General features: G+C 49.1%; 2 protein-coding genes across 8 annotated transcripts in view; one reads left to right on the top strand and one right to left on the bottom strand.

Moving 5' to 3' along the window:
- NOC2L (NOC2 like nucleolar associated transcriptional repressor) overlaps positions 1–17029 on the top strand; it is a 66534-nt gene extending 49505 nt beyond the window's left edge. Inside the window, exons 18-19 of the mRNA XM_081954939.1 lie at positions 9598–9720; positions 13052–17029. Of these exons, the coding sequence (XP_081811065.1) occupies positions 9598–9720; positions 13052–13173 (245 nt within the window). The 3' untranslated portion in view covers positions 13174–17029. The remainder of the gene's footprint in view (positions 1–9597; positions 9721–13051) is intronic.
- A 1307-nt stretch (positions 17030–18336) lies between these two features.
- The window catches only part of SAMD11 (sterile alpha motif domain containing 11), a 115770-nt gene continuing 108692 nt past the window's right edge, over positions 18337–25414 (bottom strand). For 6 of the 7 annotated variants that reach the window (XM_081954917.1, XM_081954918.1, XM_081954921.1 and 3 more), the window contains exons 12-13: positions 23660–23770; positions 18337–20931 (exon numbers count right to left, since the gene is read on the bottom strand). In XM_081954917.1, the coding sequence (XP_081811043.1) occupies positions 20686–20931; positions 23660–23770 (357 nt within the window). In that variant the 3' untranslated portion in view covers positions 18337–20685. The remainder of the gene's footprint in view (positions 20932–23659; positions 23771–25414) is intronic. The other variant, XM_081954919.1, reaches the window with a different exon arrangement.

The raw sequence follows: 25414 nt of genomic DNA, 5'->3' as shown, positions 1-25414 counted from the left end.
AGATAAGACGGATGGATTAAGCTTTGCTGCAGCCAATTCTACACCCTTTCCCCCCACAGACTTTTGAAGGATTAATTGAGGTGTTGTTATCCATCCCTGGTTGATTTGCTGTCTCTCTTGTCCTGAGATGATTTTGTGTGTGTGTGCATGTGTGTGTGTGTGTGTGACAGAGAGAGAGAGACTATCTCGGTCCAAAACCAGACTCCCGCTGGGTTTTTCTCTTGCTTTGACTTCTGCGCACGGCGGGAGACTGCCACGCACATTGTTCCCGTATTCTTCCAACAGGCAAGCTGGATGCGCCTCGGTGCACCGCTGATGTTGTCGGCTTTCCCCCCTTCTTTCTTTCGAAGGAAGCTATCAACTCCGCCAAGACGGGTTTTCCCAGGAGGGGAGAGGTCTAGGTGGGTGGGTGAGACACCTCTGGAGCAGATCCTTCCTTGGTGGGGGAAGGGAAGCTGCTGTCACATCTGTGCACCTTCCTTTCTCTACCTCACATCCCTCCATCTGTGGATGGAGCCCAATTTGGGAGGGCAGACAAGGCCTCGGGTGCCACCTTTACCTGTGCGAAATTGGGAGACAGAACATGACTTGAATCTCTTTATTTGTTTATTTTTCATCCATGTTTCCCTGGGCGGGTTCAGCTTCCTTGAATTTTCCAAAGTTTAAAGATCCATGAGATTTAGTAGCAGCGGTAGTAGCTTACTTTATTGTCGTGGCACCTCGTACAACGAAATTAGATGCCCACCTTCAGGGCACATTATAACTCTAAAAATAAAACGCAAATACACCTCTTTCACATTCCGTATACAATTGAATTGAAAACCCCTGATTATTGCATTAATATTGCACTATACCATAGAATTCAATGTAGTTCCTGCGCTGGGAGAGAAGCTGGTTTTCAGCCTATTTGTCCTTCTTTTTATTGTCCTGTACCATCTGCCGGGGGGGGGGGGGCAAGCTATACTACTCAATAGTAGTAACTGTGAGTGAGGTCTTGGAGTCCTAAGGGACAACCGTTTAAATAGGAGCCAGCCGTGTGCAGCAGCTGCCAAAAAAGCCAACCCAGTTCTAGGCTGCATCAACAGAGGGATAGAATCAAGATCACGTGAAGGGTTAATGCCACTTTATAATGCCTTGGTAAGGCCACACTTGGAATACGGCATTCAGTTTTGGTCGCCACGATGTAAAAAAGATGTGGAGACTGGAGAGAGTGCAGAGAAGAGCAACAAAGATGATTAGGGGACTGGAGGCTAAAACATATGAAGAACGGTTGCAGGAACTGGGGATGTCTAGTTTAATAGAAAGAAGGACTAGGGGAGACATGATAGCAATGTTCCAATATCTCAGGGGTTGCCATAAAGAAGAGGGAGTCAAGCTATTCTCCAAGGCACCTGACGGCAGGACAAGAAGCAATGGATGAAAACTAATCAAGGAGAGAAGCAACCTAGAACTAAGGAGAAATTTCCTGAGAATGAGAACGATTAATCAGTGGAACAACTTGCCTCCAGAAGTTGCGAATGCTCCAACATTAGAAGTTTTAAAGAAGATGTTGGACAACCCTTTGTCTGAAGTGGTGTAGGGTTTCCTGCCTAAGCAGGGGGTTGGACTAGAAGACCTCCAAGGTCCCTTCCAACTCTTGTTATTCTATTCCATTTCTTTTCTGTTTCTTTTCTATTCCGTTTCCGTTTCATTTCTATTCTGTTCTGTTCTGCTATATTATATTCTCTATTCTATCCCATCCTATCCTATTCTGTCCTATTCTCTATCCTATCCTCAATCCAATCCTATCCTATCTTATCCTTCTGTTCTGTTCTAACCAATCTTATCCTATCCTATCTATCCTATCCTCTATCCAATCCTATCCTATTCTATTCCGTTTTGTTTCTATTCTGTTCTGTTATGCTATGTTGTATTCTCTATCCTATCCTCTATCCAATCCAATCCTATCTTATCCTATTCTTCTATTCTATTCTATTCTATTCTCTATCCTATCCTCTATCCTATGCCATCCTATCCTCCTATTCTGTTCTATCCTATCCTATTCTATTCTATCCTATTCTCTATCCTATCCTTTAGCCAATCCAATCCTATCTTATCCTATCCTTCTATTCTGTTCTATTCTATCCTATTCTATCCTATTCTCTATCCTATCCTATCCTTCTATTCTATTCAATTCTATTCTCTATCCTATCCTCTATCCCATTCCATCAATTCATGGTTCTCAACCCCATAGGGCATCCTAGGGTTAATGCCAAGGAAGGTCACAGGCTCCCCCAGTTTTGCAAACCGTGTGTGTGTGTGTGTGTGTGTGTGCGTGCGTGCGTGCGTGTGTGCTCCTCTCGATAAGACAGTTTGTGCTCCACCCATTTATGCCGTCGCTGTGCTTCCTTGCCCGTGTTCAGATGAGTGGAAAATAAGCCGTTAATAGCCAGGAAATTACCAATTTTCTGTTAATTAGCAGCAGCTCGCAGCCCCCCCCTTCTCCTCCTCCTTTTTTAATTAAATATTGCCATAGTTAAGCACTCATTAGCGTTTTATAGCAGCTCTAATCTCAGCGGAATCGGTTGGCCTGGAAAAAGGCATGGTGGCAGAATCAGAATCGGGTGGCATCGGGCTTTCCCTCGAGGTAAAGTCAAATATCCCAGAACAGCCGTCACCAACTGGTGGCCCGGGAGAAAGTTTTGGGGGTCCGCAGGAAAATTATTTGCATTTTTTATATTGCGCTAAATCAGGGGTCCTCAAACTACGCCCCCCTGGGACGGATACGTGCAATGAAGGCTTGTGTTGCTGCAGAGAGTCTCCCCCTTTGGGGTCTTTTTGTGCAGATCGGAGGGGGGTAGAAATTCCGACTTGGGGTCTGCTTCGGCCTCCTGGTGGGGGGCTTTGGGCGAAGGCTGGAGGGAAGAGCCGCTGGTGGAGAAGAGCCGGAGGGCCTCGTTCCAGTGGGACTGCATCACGGCCTGGAACTGGCTGACCATCTCAGCCCGCTGAGCCTCCAGGCGCTGGTCCCTGGCCTTGCACTCTCGCAGGTCTTCCCTCTGCTTGGAAAGCCTATGCTCCTAGTCCTCAGTGAGGTGCTTCTGCTGAGCCTCCTTCTCGGCCAGATCCAATTTGAACTGAGCTGTTTTGCCAACTCTTTCTCCTGGGGGCTGTTTAGCTCCAGCCACTGCTTCCTGTTGGGGCCCTAAGGAGCCTGGGAGGGCAGGTGAGGAGGGGCTGGGAGGCAAGGCGCCCTTTGACGTGATTGACATCAAGTTGGCCACGCCCACTCAGTCACATGACCACCTGGCCACGCCCACCCAGCCGGTTATTAGGCAGATTATATTAGTGGTCCGCGGGATTTAAAATTATGAATTTAGTGGCCCCTGAGGTCCGAAAGGTTGGGGACCCCTGGACTAGAAAACAGATTGGTTCACCTTTAACTGCTGAGCCTAGACATTGGGGTGCTGTGCAAATGTCCCCTCCCCCCAGTTAAAACCCCAGTCTCCCGGCCAGTTAAGTTTGGGGAAAGGAAGGGGAAAAGATGCATTGGATTGTAACTCCCATCATCCTCCCCTTGGCCAAGGTTTTGAGGAGAGTCGACAGACCAATGTTTTCCTCCACTGGTGTCGGAAGTCTGGGATTACCCCATCGTTACATAGAAAATTGGGAAAAAGTGGGAGAGATAGTCCTTTCCACAAAGGTGTAATTTTGAGCCTTTGGAACCCCCTGACACAAGATATGGCTTGGTTTGCCCTCTTGAGTACTTTTCAGGTGGGATTGGAATAACTCTTGACAGCTATATACGTCACTAGCTGAACAGAGTAGCTTTTAGTAGGGGGGGCACAGAGGAAACAAAACACATCATTGTATGTACAACTAGTCCTCATTTAGTGACTGCCCTAAGAGAGGGGTGTAAAAGTAACTTTATGGCCACTTCTGCAACAACCTTTGCAGGCCTGTAAAGCAAAAGAAAGCTAATGGAAGATTGGTGCATCGCCATTTCGTTTAGCAATCTCTTCGCTTAACAGTCAAGTTGCTAGTCCCTGTTGTTGTTAGAGAAGGGCTACCAGTCTTATCTTCTGTGTCTGTTGACTAAATAGGCCTTTGAGCTCATACAGAGCTTCTCTTCTTAAGATCTCAAGCCCAGGTCCTTGGGATAAGTGCTATTTTCCATTGCTTTTCTTAGACTTTTAGAATAAGCAACTTATTCAATACAATAAAATAAAATACAATAATGCAATAAAATAACCTTTATTGTCACTTTGAACGTACCCTAACTGGCGTACATTAAAATGAAATTCCCCACACCGTCCAAAATTGTGTGGGTCTGTCCTTGCGGCTTGCCAGGGACGGCTGTTGGTGCTATGGCCCACCAGTGGCCAGTAGAGCTGGTAGTAGATTCGGACAGTGAGGAGTTTGGGGAGGAAGATGGGCCAGTCCTGGAGTCTGGGGAAGGCTCTGATGAGGGCTCTGTGTCGGAAGCAGAGAGGGGCCCAGGGCGATATGCCAGTTATCAGCTGCCTTCAGAGGCAGACATCAGTGAGGCAGAGGAACAGCTGGAGCCTGTTCCCAGTGTGAGTGGCCAGACGAAGGGAGCAGCTAAAGAACAGGGTTCGACTTGGGAGTAAGGCCACAAGTGGACAATGAAATGGCCCCTCCCAGAGAGAATAAAAGAGGAGCGAAAGGGGAGTGGAGCTTGCAGGAGACAATTAGTTCGCTTCATTGGTTCGTGACTCTCCGGGATTCCTTGCCAAGTTCTGCAGATCTCGGCCTGGCAGCTCTCCAAGCCAGAGAAGGTCTGTGACCGTAAATCCTCCCTTGAAAGACTTTGCTGGATGTGAATGAGCAGAATCCACAGTCAATGAATAAAAGGAGTTTTTGTCGGGACAACAAGGAGTTTGCTTCATGCCCTTGGGAAGCCTCGCTCAGAACAGTTGGCTGTTTCATGCAAAAGACCAGGCCTTCCGCAAAGGCATGCTTGAAATAAATCATGGCTTAAACAGGGTGGGAGCTTAACCAGCTTCAAAAACACACCCGCTTTCTTCCGCCTTTGCGCTATGAATAAAAAACCAAGTGCAGAGATGGGCTTGGCTACTTCGGGAGAAAGAGGGCAGGAGGTCAAGGACCTGGACTCCCTCCTCCCCCCCTTCCTCCATCCCAGACCACCCTCCCCACTCTTGTTTCCCAGAAGGGGAGGGGGTGACCCTCCCTCCCGCCTGCCAGATTTGATCAATGGCTCGTCTGCAGGGAGAGCCGACACCCGCGCATTCCTCTCGTTTACCGCCTGATGAGGCTCCCGGGTGAGGGGGAGAGGCAGCTGCCCGTGGTTATTAATGGAGCTGGGGGAGATCGGATGGTGGATGGCCGTGTCAGGAGGCAATTAAATCTACGGCTGGGGGGACGGACCGCTCGGCTGGCACTCTCGCCTCCCCAGACCCTGGCCCGTAATGAGCGATCTGTCCACATTAAACCACGGCGGACGTCTAATGAACTTTAGCGGCTTTCCAGCCCGTAATCACATTACCGCCGATTGAGGAGGGGGAGACGGGGGGGGCTCCGTAACCAGCCTGTGAGGAGGGGGGAACAGAAGAAAAATAGACAGGGCTGCGTTGTTGTGATCCCACTGAGATTGCCGGGGCTGGTTGGATGTGCTTGTTTTACAGAGTAATTCACCAGTCCTGCACCCTCTCCCTCTCCTAAATGTGTGCAGGGAGTGGGGTGTGTGTGTGAGGAAGGGGATAGCCAGAGGATAATAGACGGAGGCTAATAGATGGTGCAATCAGCCTAGGATCATCTCCACACGGTCCCTGCGGGACTTGTAACTTGGGTCGTTCCTGCATTTTTTGCGCCTGTAACTTGGGTTCGTTTCTGCATTTTGCGCCTTCTGTTTGGGTGCAATTTACAGTAGGGGTGGTATCCGCTTACTTTTGCTACCGGTTCACAAACGTCCACGCATGCGCTCGTCCTTCCACGCAGGCGGAGGATGTGGAGACTCTAGAAAAGAGTGCAGAGAAGAGCAACAAAGAGGATTAGGGGACTGGAGACTAAAACATATGAAGAACGGTTGCAGGAATCAACTCCCAGAATTCCCCAGCCAGTAAGTTAAGGAACTTTTAAGATGGGTGGACTTCAACTCCCAGAATTCCCCAGCAATTAAGCTAAGGAACTTTTAAGATGGGTGGACTTCAACTCCCAGAATTCCCCAGCCAGTAAGTTAAGGAACTTTTAAGATGGGTGGACTTCAACTCCCAGAATTCCCCAGCCAGTAAGCTAAGGAATTTTCAGATGAGTGGATTCCTACTCCCAGTATTCCCCAGGCAGCATGGCTGGCTGGGGAATTCTGGGAGTTGAAGTCCACCCATCTTAAAAGTATCCAAGATCCAGAACCATGACCTAAGTATCACAGCTACATCTAGTGGCGGTGAGTTCCCAAAGCTAGGCCTACATTGTGCAAAGGTTGGGGTTGGAGGGGGGGGGGGAACAACTCCCTATCCCCTCTGTGCGTAATTCTGGCCAGATTAGGGCCACCTCTTGTAGGGCTGTGCCTAAAAGAGTAGAAATCAAATATTTTTCAAGAGTTGAGTTTTTAGTAGCGCGTCTTAGAAATTCTTTGTTTTGTTTTTAATTCTGCAATTAACAACGTGGGTCTCCTAAGCCCCTCTCACCCCAAATGGTTGCCGGGCGGGGGGTGTTTGGGGATGAAGGCATAGTGAATGCCAGGCTGAAGATAGAGGAGGGGAGGGAGGGAGGGAGGGAGGGATGAAGTAGGGAGAATTTCCCATCTCTTCCCCATCTTCCGGCCTTGCTCTCCCCTCCCGTAATAGCTTTCTTCTTAAAGTGATTAATACATCCACCAGCGTGCTCTGATTTCCTGTCTAAATTGGATTAAAACTCGAGACTCCAGGAAAGGAGCAGCGGGCAACGCAGACGAGGTGCTTTCTCTCCTCCGGTTGGTGTCTAGGCGCACACTCTCGGACTGGAGCTGAAAGAAACGAGAGCTTCCATTCTGTGCCCCCGTGGATGCTGGCGCTGAATCACAGAGAGCCTTGGTGCCAGGCGGTAGCAGCTGCTGAAAACACACACACACACACACACACACACACACACATGCAACAAACAAACACACACACACACACACACAGTGGATAAAAGGGGGCGCAGTGGCTCGGCTAAGACGCTGAGCTTGTCGATCAGAAAGGTCGGCAGTTCGGCGGTTCGAATCCCTAGCGCCGCGTAACGGAGGGAGCTCCCGTGACTTGTCCCAGCTTCTGCCAACCTAGCAGTTCGAACGCACATTAAAAAATGCAAGTAGAAAAATAGGAGCCACCTTTGGTGGGAAGGGAACAGCCTTCCGTGCGCCTTTGGTGTTGAGTCCTGCCGGCCACATGACCACGGAGACGTCTTCGGACAGCGCTGGCTCTTCGGCTTTGAAACGGAGATGAGCAGCGCCCCCTAGAGTCGGGAACAACTAGCGCATATGTACAAAGGGAACCTTTACCTTTAGATGGGTAAAACACAAAAGATTTTTGTTCTGCCTCTCAGAGTGTTTCCATTCATCTTGCACTTCCTGCTGATAATGGGGGGGGGGAGTTCTTGAAAAAGGAGAGTTGGGGGTCCAGCCAGCAGGAAATTGGAACCCCTCGGAAACCTGCCAAAGGTGGGCAAGATCTTTTAATCTGCAAGAATTCCCGGAACACCCCCCCCCAAAAAAAAATCGCTGAAGTCGAGAGAGGGAAGGGACACTTCCAAAAATATTATTTCCCAGTGTGTCCCATGGCTAGTGTCACCCCGTGGCAAGGGTGGGAAAAGGAGGCCTTTTTAGGATTTTTGGACTCAGGAACTCCCAGAATTCCTGAGAATGCTGAGAATCCACAAACCCTCGGGAATTGTGGGAGTTGAAGTCCACAAACACTAAGGAATTCTGGGAATTGAAGTCTACAAACACTGAGGAGTTCTGGGAGTTGAAGTCTACAAACACTAAGGAATTCTGGGAGTTGAAGTCCACAAACACTAAGGAATTCTGGGAATTGAAGTCTACAAACACAGGAGTTCTGGGAGTTGAAGTCTACAAACACTAAGGAATTCTGGGAGTTGAAGTCTACAAACACTAAGGAATTCTGGGAATTGAAGTCTACAAACACTGAGGAATTCTGGGAGTTGAAGTCTACAAACACTAAGGAATTCTGGGAGTTGAAGTCCACAAACACTAAGGAATTCTGGGAGTTGAAGTCCACAAACACTAAGAAATTCTGGGAGTTGAAGTCTACAAACACTAAGGAATTCTGGGAGTTGAAGTCCACAAACATTAAGGAATTCTGGGAGTTGAAGTCTACAAACACTAAGGAATTCTGGGAATTGAAGTCTACAAACACTGAGGAATTCTGGGAGTTGAAGTCTACAAACACTAAGGAATTCTGGGAGTTGAAGTCTACAAACACTAAGGAATTCTGGGAGTTGAAGTCCACAAACACTAAGGAATTCTGGGAGTTGAAGTCCACAAACACTAAGAAATTCTGGGAGTTGAAGTCTACAAACACTAAGGAATTCTGGGAGTTGAAGTCCACAAACACTAAGGAATTCTGGGAGTTGAAGTCCACAAACACTAAGGAATTCTGGGAGTTGAAGTCTACAAACACTAAGGAGTTCTGGGAGTTGAAGTCCACAGACACAGGGATTCTGGGAGTTGAAGTCTGCAAACTCATGAATTTTGGGAGTTGAGGTCTGCAAACACACATGAATTCTGGGAGTTGAAGTCCACAAACCCTCAAGGATTCTGGGAGTTGAAGTCCACAAATCCTAAAGAGGCCATTGTTCCCCACGTTTTGGAAGGATGCCAAAGGTTTATTTATTAAATTGATTTATACAGCTGCCCGCCTCAGTTTATGACTCGGGGCAGCTCAGAGCAACAATACATTCAAATGCAAAATAAAATGAGGCATAAAACTCACAGCAGCCGGAGAACCATAAAACATTTAAATCCCTCATCCCAGCCAAGGAACCTAAGAGTTCTGTTTATTTTTATTTATTGCATTTTGATTTTTCCGGTTCTTTCCCCGATTTCTCCTGCTTTGGGAGGATTGTTAGGCTGGGATGGGGGATATAAGGGGAAGCAAAAAAAATATTTTAAAAGCACACCTCTAAATGGTTTTTATTTTTCTGGTTTTATTTATTTTTGCTTGAGATTATTTTCATTTCATAGTGCTTGGACCACCTCCATCTAGAATAGAACAGAATAGCAGAGTGGGAAGGGACCTTGGAGGTCTTCTAGCCCAGCCCCCTGCTTAGGGAGGAAACCCTCCACCACTTCAGACAAATGGTTATCTAACATCATCTTAAAAACTTCCAGTGTTGGAGCATTCACAACTTCTGGAGGGCAAGTTGTTCCTCTGATTAATTGTTCTCACTGTCAGGAAATATATATTTTAAAACTTTCTGCTTGGCCAAAGAACTGTTTTACATTCCCCACGAATGCACAGAAGGGGACTATTTACAATACAATACAGAATAACAGAGTTGGAAGGGACCTTGGAGGTCTTCTAGTCCAACCCCATGCCTAGGCAGGAAACCCTAGACGGTTTTGTCACATCTCTCCTCGTTTTTCTTTTCTGGGTGCAGAGAAAGGCAAGAAGGCGGCTGCAGACAGCGCGAGCAGCAGTGAGGAGGAGGAAGAGGAAGGAGAATATGAAGTGGACGATGAGGTAGAGGAAGACTCTGAAGAGGACATGAGCGACTCAGACGGTAAAAAATTCAAAGGCTTCCTTTTACCTCTAGATCCATGATAGCGAATCTTGGGCACGCGTGTCACAGGTGGGAGATGCATGCACATGCGTGGGGGACTGGCCGGGTCATGCACGTATAAGCAGGGGCCATGGGGGGGCCGCGTGCGCATGCATGGGGGTGCGGGGGAGCACGGGGGGGAGTGACGCACCCCGCCTCTCCCCACGGCCGCGTTTTTGCTCCCAGGAGCCGCTGAAAGGGAGGCCTACTAGGCCCAAAATAAGATGCGGGGTGTGTGGTGCCCCCCCTCCCTCAGCGGCGGGGGTGTCACCTGCGCAGGGGTGGGAGGAGTGCGCGGGGGTGTCACATGCACATTGCATTTTGTCGGTACGCGGCAACAAAAAGGGTTAGCCATCCCTACGCTAGATAATCCTGTTGTTCGTTAGAACCACCCTTTCCCCTAGGGCAGGGTTCAGCAAATTGCGGCTCTGGAGCCTCATGTGGCTCTTTCCCCCTTCTGCTGTAGCTCCGTCAACAGTCGGCGCCACAATTTTGAGAGGAGCTTCTTGGGGGAGAAAGAAGCAGAGTGCGCCAGGAGAAGACTCTATGGCAAGGGGAGGGTTTTCCAGTTGTCTCCACAATTGATAGGGCTTTCGGTTAGGACAGGTAGAGGAAAAAGGACGCCGTGCTAGGAGGAGACTCTATGGCGGGGGAACTGAACTTCCGGTTAGCAGCTCCAGAATTGAACAGAGGGCTTTCAGTTAGGACCTTTGTGGCTCCTGGTGTTTTCTGTTCTGCGGGAAACGGGTCCAAATGGCTCTTTGGGTGTTTAAGTTTGCCTAGGGTCTTTAAATCTCCTCTCTTGAACGCCTAGAGAAGAAAACCAAACAAGACCCCCCCACCCATAAAGGTATAGCTGGGTCAAGGACCGTGATGGCGAACCTACGGCATGTGTGCCCGAAGTGGCGCATGGAGCCAGGTCGCCTGTTCCTCTTCCGGCTTCCTGGTGCGCTGTGAGATGGATAGGGGAGGATTTTAAGTTCCTGTCCCATCTCAAAAAGGGACGGCTCAGGGGCTAAGACGCTGAGCATGTCGATCAGAAAGTTCAGCAGTTTGGCGGTTCGAATCCCCAGCGTCGCTTAATGGAGCGAGCTCCCGTGACTTGTCCCAGCTACTGCAGTTCGAAAGCACGTTAAAAAATGCAAGTAGAAAAAAAATAGGGACCCCCTTTGGTGGGAAGGGAACAGCGTTCCGTGCGGCTTCGGGAGTTGAGTCATGCCGGCCAAATGACCACGGAGACATCTTCGGGCAGCGCTGGCTCTTCGGCTTTGAAACGGAGATGAGCACCGCCCCCTAGAGTCGGGAACGACTAGCACGTATGTGCGAGGGGAACTTTTACCTTTCACTCTGCCTTTGTAAGTCCCTTTCTTATTAATTCCAGAAAACTATTTGGAGACTCCAACCCTTGAAGGGTTCGAATCTTGGGAGAAACGCCTCCAAGCCAACCCCGCTCCCTCCAGCTTCCCTTCCCTCCGTTCACCCCCCCCCCCCCAATGCTCTGCAGCTAAAGGAGGCCCAATTCTCAGTAGCAGATGGCAAGAGGCTTGGCATGCCAGCCTCGGTGCCAGTGCCCAGAATAGACCGACGCCAGAGGCCCAGAGCAGCAGACAACGGCTGGCACCCTTTGGCATTTCCGTGTGCCAGCTCTCAAAATGCTTTCTCTCCGGGACCGCTGAAACATTGAAAAGGGCCTCGCCAGCCACATCTCGTTTTGCCTGCTTCCCTTTTTGGGGGGGCGGCTGTTCCGGTTTCTGCTTTCCCTGCTTTGCTTTTCAGTTGGCTCAAACCTTCCCTTCATCGGGAGCAAAATCCTGAGCCTTAGAGGGAACGGCCATCCGGTCCGAACTTTATGGCCGAACCCTCGTTTTGCGCTTTAGGCCGATCCCAAACGCCAGCGCCTTGATACTTCCGAGAAAGGGGGAGAAATGTTTCTGCCCAAAAATCAGGTCCAAGGAGAGACAGGGGAAGCTGCTTTAGTGTGGGGTTTCCCCCCACAACCCTCCTCCCCCAGGGGCAGGGGGGGGCGTCCAGACGATTTGCACCACCCGGAGATGGCTGTGTTCGCACGGGATGGGGCAGAATTTAAATCCCATCTCAAAAAGGGACGCGGTGGCTCAGTGGCTAAGGCGCTGAGCTTGTCGATTGGAAAGGTCGGCCGTTCGGCGGTTCGAATCCCTAGCCCCGCGTAACGGAGGGAGCCCCCGTGACTCGTCCCAGCTTCTGCCAACCTAGCCGTTCGAAAGCACGTAAAAAATGCGAGTAGACAAATAGGGACCACCTTTGGTGGGAAGGTAACAGCGTTCCGTGCGCCTTCGGGAGTTGAGTCATGCCGGCAACATGACCACGGAGACATCTTCGGACAGCGCTGGCTCTTCGGCTTTGAAGCGGAGATGAGCACCACCCCCTAGAGTCAGGAACGACTAAGCACATACATGTGCGAGGGGAACGCTTATCTACCCATCTCAAAAATTGGATGTTAAAGTGAGCCTCCAGCTCAACCGGTGACATGGATGTGCGCACAGGTGTGGCTCTTCTTCATTCTGGCGCTCATCGGCCATTCCCAAGGCCCTTTTTGGAGTCTTCCCTGGTCCTTCTCCTTTCCCCCTCTCTGAGGTGGTGGGCAGGTTGATAAACCCCCTCTCCCCCCCCCAATACTTCTAGGTCTCCCCGCTTAGATTTCTAGATTATCATGAGAAGATCTGCAGGCCCAGCTCTCTGGGGCCATGGGGAAGGTGGGAAGATGGTTTTACAGAGAGGGTCTCCAACAGAAAAATGCAGAGGCAGAGCAGAGAATTCGGGGAGGGTCCCAACCCCAAAAGGAACCCCCCCCCCAATTCCACATGCTCAATAATTAATCACAGCCCGTTTTAAGACCATGCTTCGAAATTCACCTCCCTCAATTGCAGCAGGAATATTTTGAGAGTAGCCCATTCCTCCCTCCAACCCTTATTTCTAGTTTCTGGGGTTTGGAAGCCCCCTCTCCCTTTACAGAGTTGTGCCCCATCCACCCCAAACCAAAGGAGGGGAGGGGAGGGGAGGGAATAAAGATTTCCTTCCTCCTCCTCCTCCTCCATTTGATTCCCTTTTGTTTATTTATCACTTCGCTTCTTATTAAACATGTATTCTGCCCCATCTCGCCGTTTCCATCTCCCACCCCCTCCCCCGCGCCCTGCCGATGATCCATTAATTAGCACCGGTGATTAATTAGCACCCAGCTGCCTTCTTGTGCCCCCTTCCTCTCTCCCCATTGAGGTTGGATTGACACCCCTGTCTTCCTTCCTTCCTTCTCCAGGAGGCGAGCGGGCCGTGCCCCAACGGAGCTGTCGAAAACCGCTGTCTCGGGCGGAGTTGCAACAGCTGGCAAGAGGAAGCGAGGACGTGGTAGAAGACTTGGATTTTTCCGATGGAGACTGATGGACGGACAGATTCTTTGTGTGTGTGTGTGTGTGTGTGTGTGTGTAACTGGACAGCTGTTGCCACTTGTGGAGAGCGAGGAAGGATCTGCAATGTTCCAGTTTCTACACTGCCAGAAAATTTTGTCATCCGGCCGGAGAGGCTAAAAAGACCCAATGTCTGCAGAAAAACCTGCCTCTTTAGACTAATGTGGGGTTCTTAAAACCGTCTCAAAATGAAGCCCCCTAAAAGAAAAACAAAAGCCCAGCCGTCAAGGTTGCCCCTTCCTCTTCTGGAGGGAAATCAGCGCTGGAGATGCCGAGATTAAGGCTAACGTCCCACCCCGTTTTTTGGGGGGAGCTTGGCTGTTTTCCTGCCATGGGACATTTATTTCAAAATTTTTGGGGACCGAACGCGGCAGGAAGAGTTGGAGTGGGCAGCCCAAGAATGCCGTGTTTTTGAATCCGCAATTCCTCTTATTTTTATTTTCTGTATGGGAAGAGAACGTCTGTGTCGGTTCTCGGCTTGTAAAAACAGCCTCGGGTGGATTTCTTTCTGGATCGCTCAGCGGGCAAAATGGGCAGATCCCGATGGCTTTCACTGCATTGGGATCTACCCATCCTGTTTTTTCATCCCTCTGTGCGCTGCCCGCCAGGAACTGAGAGACCCCCCCCCTTGTCGCTTGAGGTCACCTGGCAGATCAGATGTAGAATAAGGAGTTAGCAAGTCCTTATTGTTGGCCTTGAGGGGATCCCCAACGTATCTCTATATTATCTCTCTAATTTGCAAGTTAAGGGAAGGGAGTCTTAAGTCTTCAGCTTGGCTGAAGAACTGCGTTTTTGTGGTTTAGGGAGATAACGCTTGAATCCCAAGATCCCTTAAGGGGTAAATTTGGTCGCTATAAATTTGAAACGATGGTGGTTCTTAGCTTTTTAAGTTGTGGTCAAGGAGTCACGGCTGTTGTCAGCCCATGCCTTGGGTGAAGGCCACCGGTTGTTATCTGGTAGGGTTGTGTAGACCACGTTCAGGTGGAAGGGCAAACTTTAAAAGAGTTTTTCTACCTTCACAACTTGGAAGATGTGTGGGCTTCAAATTCCAGGATCCCTCAGACAAGTTGGGTTTGGGGAATTCTGGGTGTTGAAATCCCAGACACCTTGCTAAGGGCCGGAGAAACCCTGATTGAAGAGGGTCATGTATACCCATCAGGAAACTCTGCTTTCAGGTAGCCAATTTTAGAAGGGCGGGTTTCCAATCTCGAAATCATGGGAATTTGAGTCCTAAAGGCAGGGGCCTCCAACCTTAGCGCCTGGAAGACTTGTGGACTTCAACTCCCAGAATTCCTCAGGCAGCATGCTCTAGATCAGGAGCCTTCAACCTTAGCGGCTGGAAGACTTGTGGACTTCAACTCCCAGAATTCCTCCTCAGCCTGAGGATTCTGGCTGAGGAACCCTGGGAGTTGAAGTCCACAAGTCTTTCATTTGCCAAGCTTGGAGACCCCTGCTAAAGGCATTAGATGCCTGCCACTCAATTCCCAAGAATTCTGCAGGAGGATTTTGGGAGCTGCAGTCCGCCAATTGAACGACGCAATTTTCCAAGGGAAGGTTTTAGCTGCCGGAATTCTTAGCAATGGTGTCTAGAGAAGCTCCAGATGTCCCCTCTTCCCCCCCTCCCCCCCCCAGGACAACCAGATGGCTGCCATTCAATTCCCAGCGTTCTCCAGCACGTGGACTGGAGAACTTTGGAAATTTGAAATGCGCCGTTCTTGGGAGACGGAGAAGCTCCGTGCCTTCTCTTGGTGGTGGGGCCCCAATTCTTCTGAATTCTGGGACTTCAGACTCGTCCCACGCCCGGCAGTCGGTGGGCCTCCAGCTCTTAATTCTGTTAGGAATTATGAGGTTTGGGAGTCCAATCCAGGAGGCAGATCCGTGTCCCCTACATGATGGGACTCCAATTCTTCTGAATTATGTATTCAGAAAGTTCTTCACCACAGAGGCCATGATCCTATCTCAATAGGATACCTTATAGTCATGATGGCAGATGCCAGAGATGGCATGCAGAGCTCTCTCTCTGGGCATGCGCACCATTGCCAGCTGCTGTTCTGCTTTCTGGTGCATGCATATGTGCTGGCCAAGTCTTCGCGCACCCCAGAAACCTGAACACCAGGTGGCCGGTGCGCATGTCTTTTAAATGCAGCTGGTTTGTCTTGGCCTCTGGCGCATGAATGCGCACGCATTCTGGTTGGGGCACTTAGTGCTGAAAAGGTTCCCCCTCACTGCCCTATAGCGATGGTGGTCTTGGGAAACCCTAGAAATTGAGGTCCTCTCCTCTACAACCCCCCCTCCCTCCACAGGCACCAGATTGGCTGCCATGCGATCTCCGATGTTCTCCAGCGCGCAGACTGGAGAATTCCGGGAATTGGAGTTTTCCCAAACGGGGAAAGGTGGAAGCCCCTGCGTTCTCAAGGTGGGTTTGGTTTCTCGTTCTGCTCAAAATTCTTGAGAATTGGGAAGTCCGCTCCACCAAGCATTCTGCATCTGAATGGGAGCTCAGCCATGGGGGGTGCAGAATTAAGGGAATCAAAGTTAACCCCCCCCCCTCCCCAAATATAGTTAGAAAGTCAACAGATCCGATCCGGGCTTCTCCAGTTGATTCCGGTGTTCTGGGAACTTAAATCCCAACAGTTTTTGATTGAATTTAAGGCCCCAGAATGCTTAGCAATGTGGCTGGAGATTTGTGGGAAACAAAGTCCATCCCTTTGGTTTGGGGGGCGGTCTTGTGTATTCTGGGGAGGGGGGTGCCTTTCTCCCAGAGCTTTCTGTGCATTAGGAGTTCTGGGCCACATAACTGGGATGCACAGAATTTAGAAGCGATAGGCTATAGAATTCTGGGAATTGAAATTCTTTAGACCCCACCCCACACCCCACAATGGGTGCACCTCAACTCTGAAACTTTGGCTTGTTTTAGGGTCTCCGGTGTGTTTGGCAAACTTAAGATGGGTGGGCTTCAGCTTCGGAAGTCTGCACAATCTAAATTTGTCGAAGTTGAGCACTTTATTGTGTGTAGGGTCTCCTTGGATGTAATGCATGGTCCTCGTCGCCCCCCCCCCCCCCAAAAAAAATCTTCCCATAGCACCTAGACAGGTGAACCCAAAAAAAATCATCTCTCTCTTGAGGTCAGTCTGCAGTTCCTCCCCTCGCTTGAAGTAGGCATACATGAGACATATTCGAAATAGGCGCCTCTTGTTCCAAGTCTTCGAAGTTAATTCCAGATACATGTCTCTGCATGCCTGCTTCTAGCCAGGGGTGCAGAGATAAATATCTCTGCTTGGTGGGTCACGCACAGGAGGGGGAACAAAGGCCCGGAGCCAACCATGGCATCAGGGGAGGCTGGCAGAGGGGCCCTAAGAAGGTGTGGGGCATCCAAGCCCCCAGGGGCAGCCTTGGGCACCCGTCTTTCACCAGCTTCCTCTTTTATCATGGTTGAAGGTGAGATGTCTGGTGGGAACTGAGGGAGGCTGAGAGGTGGGGCTGGAGGTGTGATGCGCAGCTTGCCAACGTCCTTGGCTCGGAGGGTGGTATTTTGGCCACTCCAAGCCAAGGACGTTAGCAAGTTGTTCTCCGTGGCCCCCTTGCCCACACCCCATCTCCCAAAGGCCTCCCTCAGTCTCCATCAATGCCTTTGGGTTCAGTCCTGGCCTAATAGGGACCTTGGGGGGGGGGGCTGATCCTAGGAGGAGGGGGTAGAGACACCACCACCCCGTTCCTAGGACTGACCTCCCCTGACCACCGCCTTTAAGCTGGGACTGAACCCAACGGGGGGGTTGGGGGACATACTGCTTGTTTTCTTGAGCTGTAATAAAAATTGTCTTTTTCTGCTGCTCTGGGTGTGTTTATTTTTCCTAATTCTTCCCCCCCCCCCAATCCTCCCCATTTCCCTCCCTCCTCTTGCCCCTCCCACCTGTGGCCTCAAGAAGGGACTATAGGGAGGGGTAGCCCCTGGGGACCCACCCCCCAGGTCTACTGGGCTGAGATGCCACACACCACCACCTTCCCAGGGCTTTCCTCTTCCTCCCCCTATCCCAGGAGGGCTGCTGGAAGAGGTGGGAAACGAAGGTGTTGGAGGCAGGCTGGGGAGGGGCTGCTCCTTGCCAAGCACTCCCCTCTTGCCAGCTCCCGTGGTGCCATGCTGGCTGGGTGGCACGGACTCAGCAGGGAAAAGAAGGTCCAGAGAGGAGGGGGGAAAGGGCAGGCTCTCCCCGGTTTGCCAAGGGAGGTGTTTGCATCTGGCCTGCCCATGTCCCCACCCCCCATTGCTGGTGCCCACATGCATGGCATCAGGAGAACTGAGGAGGGATGCTGGCAAGGAGACCCTCCCCAACCAGCCACTAACACCCACTGCCCATCTCTTCCCACTTCAACTTAGCCCCTGGAACAGAGGGAGGAAGAGGATAGCCGTGGGAAGATGGCAGGGGGGCCAGCCCAACCTTGGCAGACCTGGGGAGGCAGCGCCCAGGGCCTGCCCATCCCTATCTGAGTCACCCCCTTGAGGCCAAAGATGGTGGGAGCCAAGAGGGAGGGAAATCCAGGCTCTGGGGAGGTTGGGGGGTGGGTGGGAGGCAAGCCAGCTGTTGGGGGGGGGGGAGAGACGACTCTTGCCAACCCACTCTGTCACTCTAAGGCCCGCCGGCCCACCCATCTTTCCAGCACCTGTGCCCTCCACACCCCTTTACCTGTTCTTACCTGTTCTCATTCTCCCCTCTGTTGCCACCTGGTGAGAGCTGGTAACATTAATTTCATACTTACCCCTTTTGGTCTAAGCTGGTTCATTCGGCCAGGAATTCATCTACCGCGTTTCCCCCGAAAATAAGACCCCCGCATTTGACTATTTTCGGGGAGGTCTTCTTATTTTTGAGGCGCAGGAGGCGGCGAGCATGGTCACCTCACTGGCTGCTGCTGTGTTGCAATATTTTCGGGGAGGGCTTATTTTAGGGCATGCGATCAAAAGTCCGATTGGGCTTATTCTCCGGGGAAGTCTTATTTTCGGGGAAACGGGGGGGAAATAAGCTGGTCTATGTTTCTACCCATCACCCCAGCAATATTTTTAATGCCCGCCCTCCCCCAAAAAGGAAGTTCTGAAAGACTCACCCCGACACAGCACCTGTTTTATCAACGGAGTGAATTCTCATTTGTTTGTTTGTTTGTTTATTGTTATTTCAACTGCTTTGCTGGAAAGCCTTAAAAATGATGAATACTTTGAACAAGCAGCTAAGGTACCGACTGAGTTATCTTGAGTTAAGTGTGGCTGCTGTTGAAAAATGCACCAGGGGAAAAATGCACACAGAAAAGGGGGGGTCTTAAAAGGTTGGCCCCCTTGCATTCTTTCTCCCTCACCCCCCCAAAACTGGGCAGACAAACACACACACACACACACACACACACACACACAGGTCAGTTGAAAGCTGGCAAAGGGCTCCGTTGCCCAACGCCTGGGTGCAAATGCCCAACGCCTGGGTGCAAATACCAGGGGAAATGTGCAATTCCGTTATCCTCACCCAGGCCTGCCCTGCCTTAACATAAAAAAACCACGGCATTCTTTGGGCACAAAAGCCAATTGAAATGGAGCATACCTACAGTATACCGCGGGAGTGAGTATGCCCCCCCCCCACACTTGTATATCAATATTTAAGGACATCTTTTCATGATGACACTTGGCTACAATGTCAAGTAGTGAGTTTTACAGCTTGTATAACCGAGGGAATGCGCTGTCCCCTCAAAATTACGCAACACACGGCCATTGATGTCTAAACTGCTGGCAAGATATACTTTACTGTATTTTTCCGAGTAGAAGACACAGCTTTTCCTCCCCTAAGAGCAGGGGTGTCCAAACTTGAGAACTTTTAAGTCTTGTGGACTTCAACTCCCAGAATTCCTCAGTCAGCAAAACCTGTGGACTTCAACTCCCAGAATTCCTCAGCCAGCCAAACCTGTGGACTTCAACTCCCAGAATTCCTCAGCCAGCCAAACCTGTGGACTTCAACTCCCAGAATTCTGGGAATTGAAGTCCACAAGTCTTAAAGTTCCCAAGTTTGGACACCCCTGCCTAAGAGGGTGAAAATGTGAGCGTGTCTTATACACCGAGTGTAGCCCCACCTACCGGCTCCCAACCCAAAACGGGACTTGCGGGAGGCGGCTATAGGCTAGAGCAATCCCTGCAGCCTGAAACAGCTGATCATCGGGAGGCCCCTGCTTAAACTGAAAGTGAAACTTGCCGCTTGCTGCAAGGAGGCAAATTCCTGGGAGGCTGATTTCTTTCCCCTTGTTTTCCTCCCCAAAAGCTGGGTGCATCTTATACTCCGAAAAACACAGTAAATATTGACAAAATATGAGGGGGTGTACTCACTTCTGCGATATAAGTGGTATACTTATGTGATATATAATTGTGCGAACACATACACGCGCTCGCACACACAGGAGAATGTTAATAGCTCAGGGTTGAACTGTGGGGTCCTTGGCGTTCTTCCGAGCCTCGCTTTCTTGCAGGCGTTTTATCACCCAGCTAGGTAACGTCGTCGGGGCAAGGCTCGTCACGTCCTCACTGCACTGATGACATTACCTAATTGGGTAATGAGACGTCTCAGAGAGAAGAAACACACACACACACACACACACTTCCAGAAGGGATACTCCACCCCACATTCCTCCAAGCACATTATCCCTCCTGCTTTCTTTCTGAATCCTTCCCAGGCTGCTGATGGGACTCTCTGCAGATTCGAAGCACTTAAAAAAAGACTTATATACCGCTTCACGGTGCTTTTACAGCCCTCTCTAAGCGGTTGACAGTTGGCAGGGCTTTGCCCTCAAAACAATCGAAGGTCCTCGTTTTATCCACTTCGGAAAGATGGGGGAGTCTTTCCCGAGCCAACCAAAGGCCCAGGATGGAAACGAGCGAGCGAGCGAACAAATCAATCAACTGATGCACAGCAAAGATAAGACGCAGAAAGTCCCAAAATAAAAAATAAAAAACATTAAAAATTAACCGTGACAGCCCACACAGCTGTGCTGTACCATCCAAATTTTACAAAAAACAAAAACAAAAAAAAACCCATAGGAGTTTGTGGACATTGGATCATTTTGTCTGTCTTTGGTATTAATTCGAAAGCTGCTTAGCGATGCATAGACCTCCCACCCACCCCCACCGCAAAAAAAAAGGAACGTTGTACCGGTTCCAGCCAGGGATGTGTTTCCACCCCTCCGCGGGGAAAAAAAGAAAGAGGCGAGGAGGGGGGGGTTTCGTTGCCCCTCTGTAACCCCCTTGATGGCCGTTTTGCAGAGCCGTTTTGCCAAGTGTGTCTTCCTTCCTTCTTTAGAGCACTACCCCCCCTCCCTAATCCAACCCCCCCATCCCGCCGAGTGTTTATTTCCTCCCCCTCCCATAAGAATATTTTAGATTTCCACACGGTCTCTTGAGTTGAGTGGGGGGGGGGAGAAAACTTCCTTCTTCAGTGAGCTGTCCGATGGGGGCAAAATCCGGGGGTTACGAAAGGGATTTGGGAGCATCTCCCAGAGCCACCAAGAGAGAAGTCCCATTTTCCTGCTTGGGGGAGACCCGGCTGGGGAGGAGCGTCCCTCCGTAGGGGGACGAGGCCACGCTTCCGGCGGAGGGTGGGCGAAGCTCGGCGGGAGGCAGGTTGCAATCGGCGGGCCGCAGTCCGGGCGGCTGCAGTGGGAAAGCTACCGGGAAACTGGCCATATACAACACCCGGCCGATCCTCTTGGCTACCTGGAGGAAAAAACAGCAAGAAACAGCAATTAAAATACCTGCGAGGATTTAGAATGACAGAGTTGGAAGGGACCCCGGAGGTCTTCTAGTCCAACCCCCTGCTTAGGCAGGAAAGCCTACGACATTTCAGACAAAGGGTTATCCAACATCTTAAAAACTTCCAGTGTTGGAGCATTCACAACTTCTGGAAGGCAAGGTGTTCCATTGATTAATCGTTCTCACTATCTGAAAATTTCTCCTTAGTTCTAAGTTGCTTCTCTCCTTGATTAGTTTCCACCCATTGCTTCTTGTCCTGCCTTCAGGAGCTTTGGAGAATAAAACAAGAAGCATACCTTGTATTTTCCCAAAAATAAGACCTCCCCGGGTAATAAACCCAATCCGGCTTTTGAGCACATGTGCTAAAACAAACCCTCCCTGAAAATATTTAAACACATCCACAGCTGGTCCCCGCCATTTCCTGGAGTGGAGGAAGGGGAGGAACATGTCCCATGCGCCTGCCTTTCATGCGGAATAGCCTCGTGGAGGCCACTGCCGCAAACTCTAGCGACCGCACCCCTTCTCTTAGCGTCGGCCGCAAAAAAAAAAGCTGCAGTCACTAGGGCTGGCAAGAGTACGCCAGAAACAGAGCTTCCGGCCCTCTCTGGATCAGCTGATCCGCGGGCCAAGGTTAAGCCGCCTCCTGCACCTCAAAAACAATAAGACCTCCCCGAAATTAAGGCCAAGTGCTTATTTTGGGGAGGGGGGGTGTCAAAAGTAAATAAGACCCTGTCTTATTTTGGGGAAAACACGGTAGGTGTTTCAGGTCACATACTTGCACTTCAAATGGTGCATTTTTTGGCTCGCTCTAAACATTTTACCAAACATTTTACTTCATTTACCAATGCAAACACCCCTTCCTCTCTGCCGCCCACACATTGGTTTTATTATGTTAAAACGATAAGGGCAGCTTTATTACTTCCACCCACCCCCCAACCCCCACAAGCTTCGGCTCTTTACGAGGGTTCTAATAAAAAGGTTCTTTGGGTAATTGTTCCCCGTGGAACAATTGTGCGGGGAAATAATACCGATTCGGAGAAAAGGGGGACCCAGAAACAATCCGGTGAGATCTACGGGATCTAAAGCAGGTCAAGAAGGGAATCTCTTTGGTGTTTTTTTGGGGGTGGGGGGAAGAGAGGCACACAAAGGGCCAAGGGGGGGTGGGAAGAATTTTGAAGCCAGAGCATTTTTTTAAAAAAAAAGCAAAATAAAGAGGTCAAAAATCCAGGAAGCCCTTTTTGGCTCTCAAACGATTGGGCTTGAAACACCTGCACAGGTGTGGTTAGCACCACGCAAGGAGAAATTGGATTGTAGGGCACTGGGCAAAGGGCTTGAAGATTTTTTTTGGGGGGGGGGGTGGCACCTTCTGAAATTCAGCCTTAAGACACAAAGGGAGCTCTTCCACGCTTTAAACCCAAAGGCCCTACCACCTGGTTAGCAAACCCAGATTGGATCTATGCACTTCACAAAGCTGGGCTAGTTAAACCAGGATAGGCTGACTAAGCCACCATGAACTACAATAGAATAGAATAGAATAGAATAGAATAGCAGAGTTGGAAGGGACCTTGGAGGTCTTCTAGTCCAACCCCCTGCTTAGGTAGGAAACCCTCCACCACTTCAGACAAATTGTAGTCCAACATCTTCTTAAAAACTTCCAGTGTTGGGGCATTCACAACTTCTGGAGGCAACTTCTGTTCCACTGATTAATTGTTCTAACTGTCAGGAAGTTTCTCCTCAGTTCTACGTTGCTTCTCTCCTTGATTAGTTTCCACCCATTGCTTCTTGTTCTACCCTCAGGTGCTTTGGAGAATAGTTTGACTCCCTCTTCTTTGGGGCAACCCCTGAGATATTGGAAGACTGCTATCATGTCTCCCCTAGTCCTTCTCTTCATTAAACTAGACATACCCAATTCCTGCAACCGTTCTTCATATGTTTTAGCCTCCAGTCCCCTAATCCTCTTTGTTGCTCTTCTCTGCACTCTTTCTAGAGTCTCCACATCTTTTCTACATCGTGGCGACCAAAACTGAATGCAGTATTCCAAGTGTGGCCTTACCAAGGCATTATAAAGTGGTATTAAAGTGGTATTCAAATTTTATTCGATGTCACTGAGTTTTATTAGCGCTTGGGGCTATTGGGCAGCTTAAAAATAAAAGAATAGAATAGAATAGCAGAGTCGGAAGGGACCTTGGAGGTCTTCTAGTCCAACCCACTGCCTAGGCAGCAAACCCTACACCACTTCAGACAAACGGTTATCTAACAAAAGAATAAAGGTGAACATATATCCTACAAGGAGATATATAAACAATTAAAAAAACAACATCCTAAACTTACTAGCTGACTTGGCTTGGGATATCGTGCTAACTCAACCGCTGTGGCTTATGAACCGTGGTTTATGACTCAGGCATATGGCTAACAAACCAGTGTTTTTCAACCTTGGCAAAATTGTGTGCCAAGGTTGTAGCACACAGAATCAAACCATGATTTAAGTCCAAGTGTACATCCAAACCTTTGCATTTTGAAGAGATGCTCCCTCAAAAGAACGAGCCACGGCTAATAAACCAGCAAGCGACCCTGGTTTGCCTTATTCCAAACAACAATTAGCCAAGGTATGTACGTAGTATGAGAGTTTGGCAGAAGTTTTTTTTTTCCCCCATACGCTTCCGTTTTAATTTTATTTCGAACGGCTTCTTACCTGTGACCGTATTTTCAATGCTGGGCCTAGTTTTAAGCCCATGTGGTTGAGTAAATGCTCCTCCGTCAAGAGGGGTAGCGTCTCTCCATCAATCGCCTGTTCCCGGAAGACCTGTGAGAAGCAAGGCGAGGCTGCAAATGTGCTAGAAACACATTTCTTTTCTTCCCAAACATGGCATTGTTCTATGCACTCCAGAGCGTTGCAATGGCGAGATGGAATGGCACATAAATCAGTGCTAAATCACTTAAAGATGGGTGGACTCCAACTCCCAGAATAGGGCACTGCACACCAGAACAACTAGACACAAGGGGAGTTTTTCCCGAACGTCATCACTCTGCTAAACAAATAATTCCCTCACCACTGTCAAACCATTCACTAAGGCTGCATTGCTATTAGTCTTCTCATTGTTCCTATCGCCCATCTCCTCCCACTTATGACTGCAGGACTGTAACTTTGTGGCTTGTATCCTTACGATTTATATTGATATTGATTGTTTCCTGATTGCTTATTTGTACCCTGTGACTTTCATTAAGTGTTATAGCTTATGATTCTTGACGAATGTATCTTGTCTTTTTATGTACACTGAAAGCTTTTGCACCAAAGACAAATTCCTTGTGTGTCCAATCACACTTGGCCAATAAAGAATTCTGTTCTGTTCTATTCATTTCATATTCTATTCTATTCATTCTGTATTCTATTCTATCCTATCCGATTTTCTATTCTATTCTATTCATTCTGTATTCTATTCTATTCTATTCATTCCGTATTCTATTCTATTCTATTCTGTCTATTCTACATTCTGTCCTATCCTATCCTATCCTCTTTTCTATTCTATTTTATTCTGCATTCTATCCTATCCTATTTTCTTTTCTATTCTATTCTGCATTCTATTCTATCCTATCCTATTTTATTCTGCATTCTATTCTATTCTATCTTATCCCATTCTATTTTCTTTTCTTTTCTATTCTATTCTATTCTGCATTCTATTCTATTCTATCCCATTCTATTTTCGTTTCTATTCTATTCTGCATTCTATCCTATTTTCTTTTCTATTCTGTATTCTATTCTATTCTATTCTATTCTATTCTATTCTATTCTATTCTATTCTATTCTATTCTATTCATTCCATATTCTATTCTATTCATTCCGTATTCTATTCTATTCATTCTGTATTCTATTCTATTCCATTCCATTCCATTCTATTCTTTTCTATTCTATTCATTTCGTATTCTATTCTATTCTATATTTTATTCTATACTATTTCATATCCTATTCTATTCATTCTGCATTCTATTCTATTCTATTCTATTCTCCTTCTGAGCAACACTTCTACACAACTTCTCCCTGCTTTATAACTTTCCAAGGCATTTTAGAGTGACATTTCTCTTTCTTGGGCAGAAATCCCAGGGACCTCCTCCTTTCCCACAGACCCACAGAGGACGAAGGGGGAGGGGGGAGAAGAAGCCTCTGTCTTGAATGCAGAAACTCTTTCCCCCTCCTCCCCCCCCCGCCTCTCTTCTTCCCAGCGCAAAACCCTCCACCACAAATTTTATTTCGGATTTCAGCCAGCCCCATGAGAAGGTCACTCCTTCCCACCAGACCTCCCCATCAGCTGCGGTTTCCGGGTGCGGAAACATTAAAAGCAGACATTTCTCCCCTTCGGATCTCCCCCTGTGGGGTCGAGCTTCCTTGCGCCGTTTAAAACTATAAATCCCAAATAGGAAAACGGCAAAGCTTGACGGGGGGTATAAAAAG

This window comes from Natrix helvetica, assembly GCF_964273705.1.
Source record: "Natrix helvetica genome assembly, chromosome: 5".
NCBI lineage: Eukaryota > Metazoa > Chordata > Lepidosauria > Squamata > Natricidae > Natrix > Natrix helvetica.
This window is presented reverse-complemented; position numbering and strand designations above follow the sequence as displayed.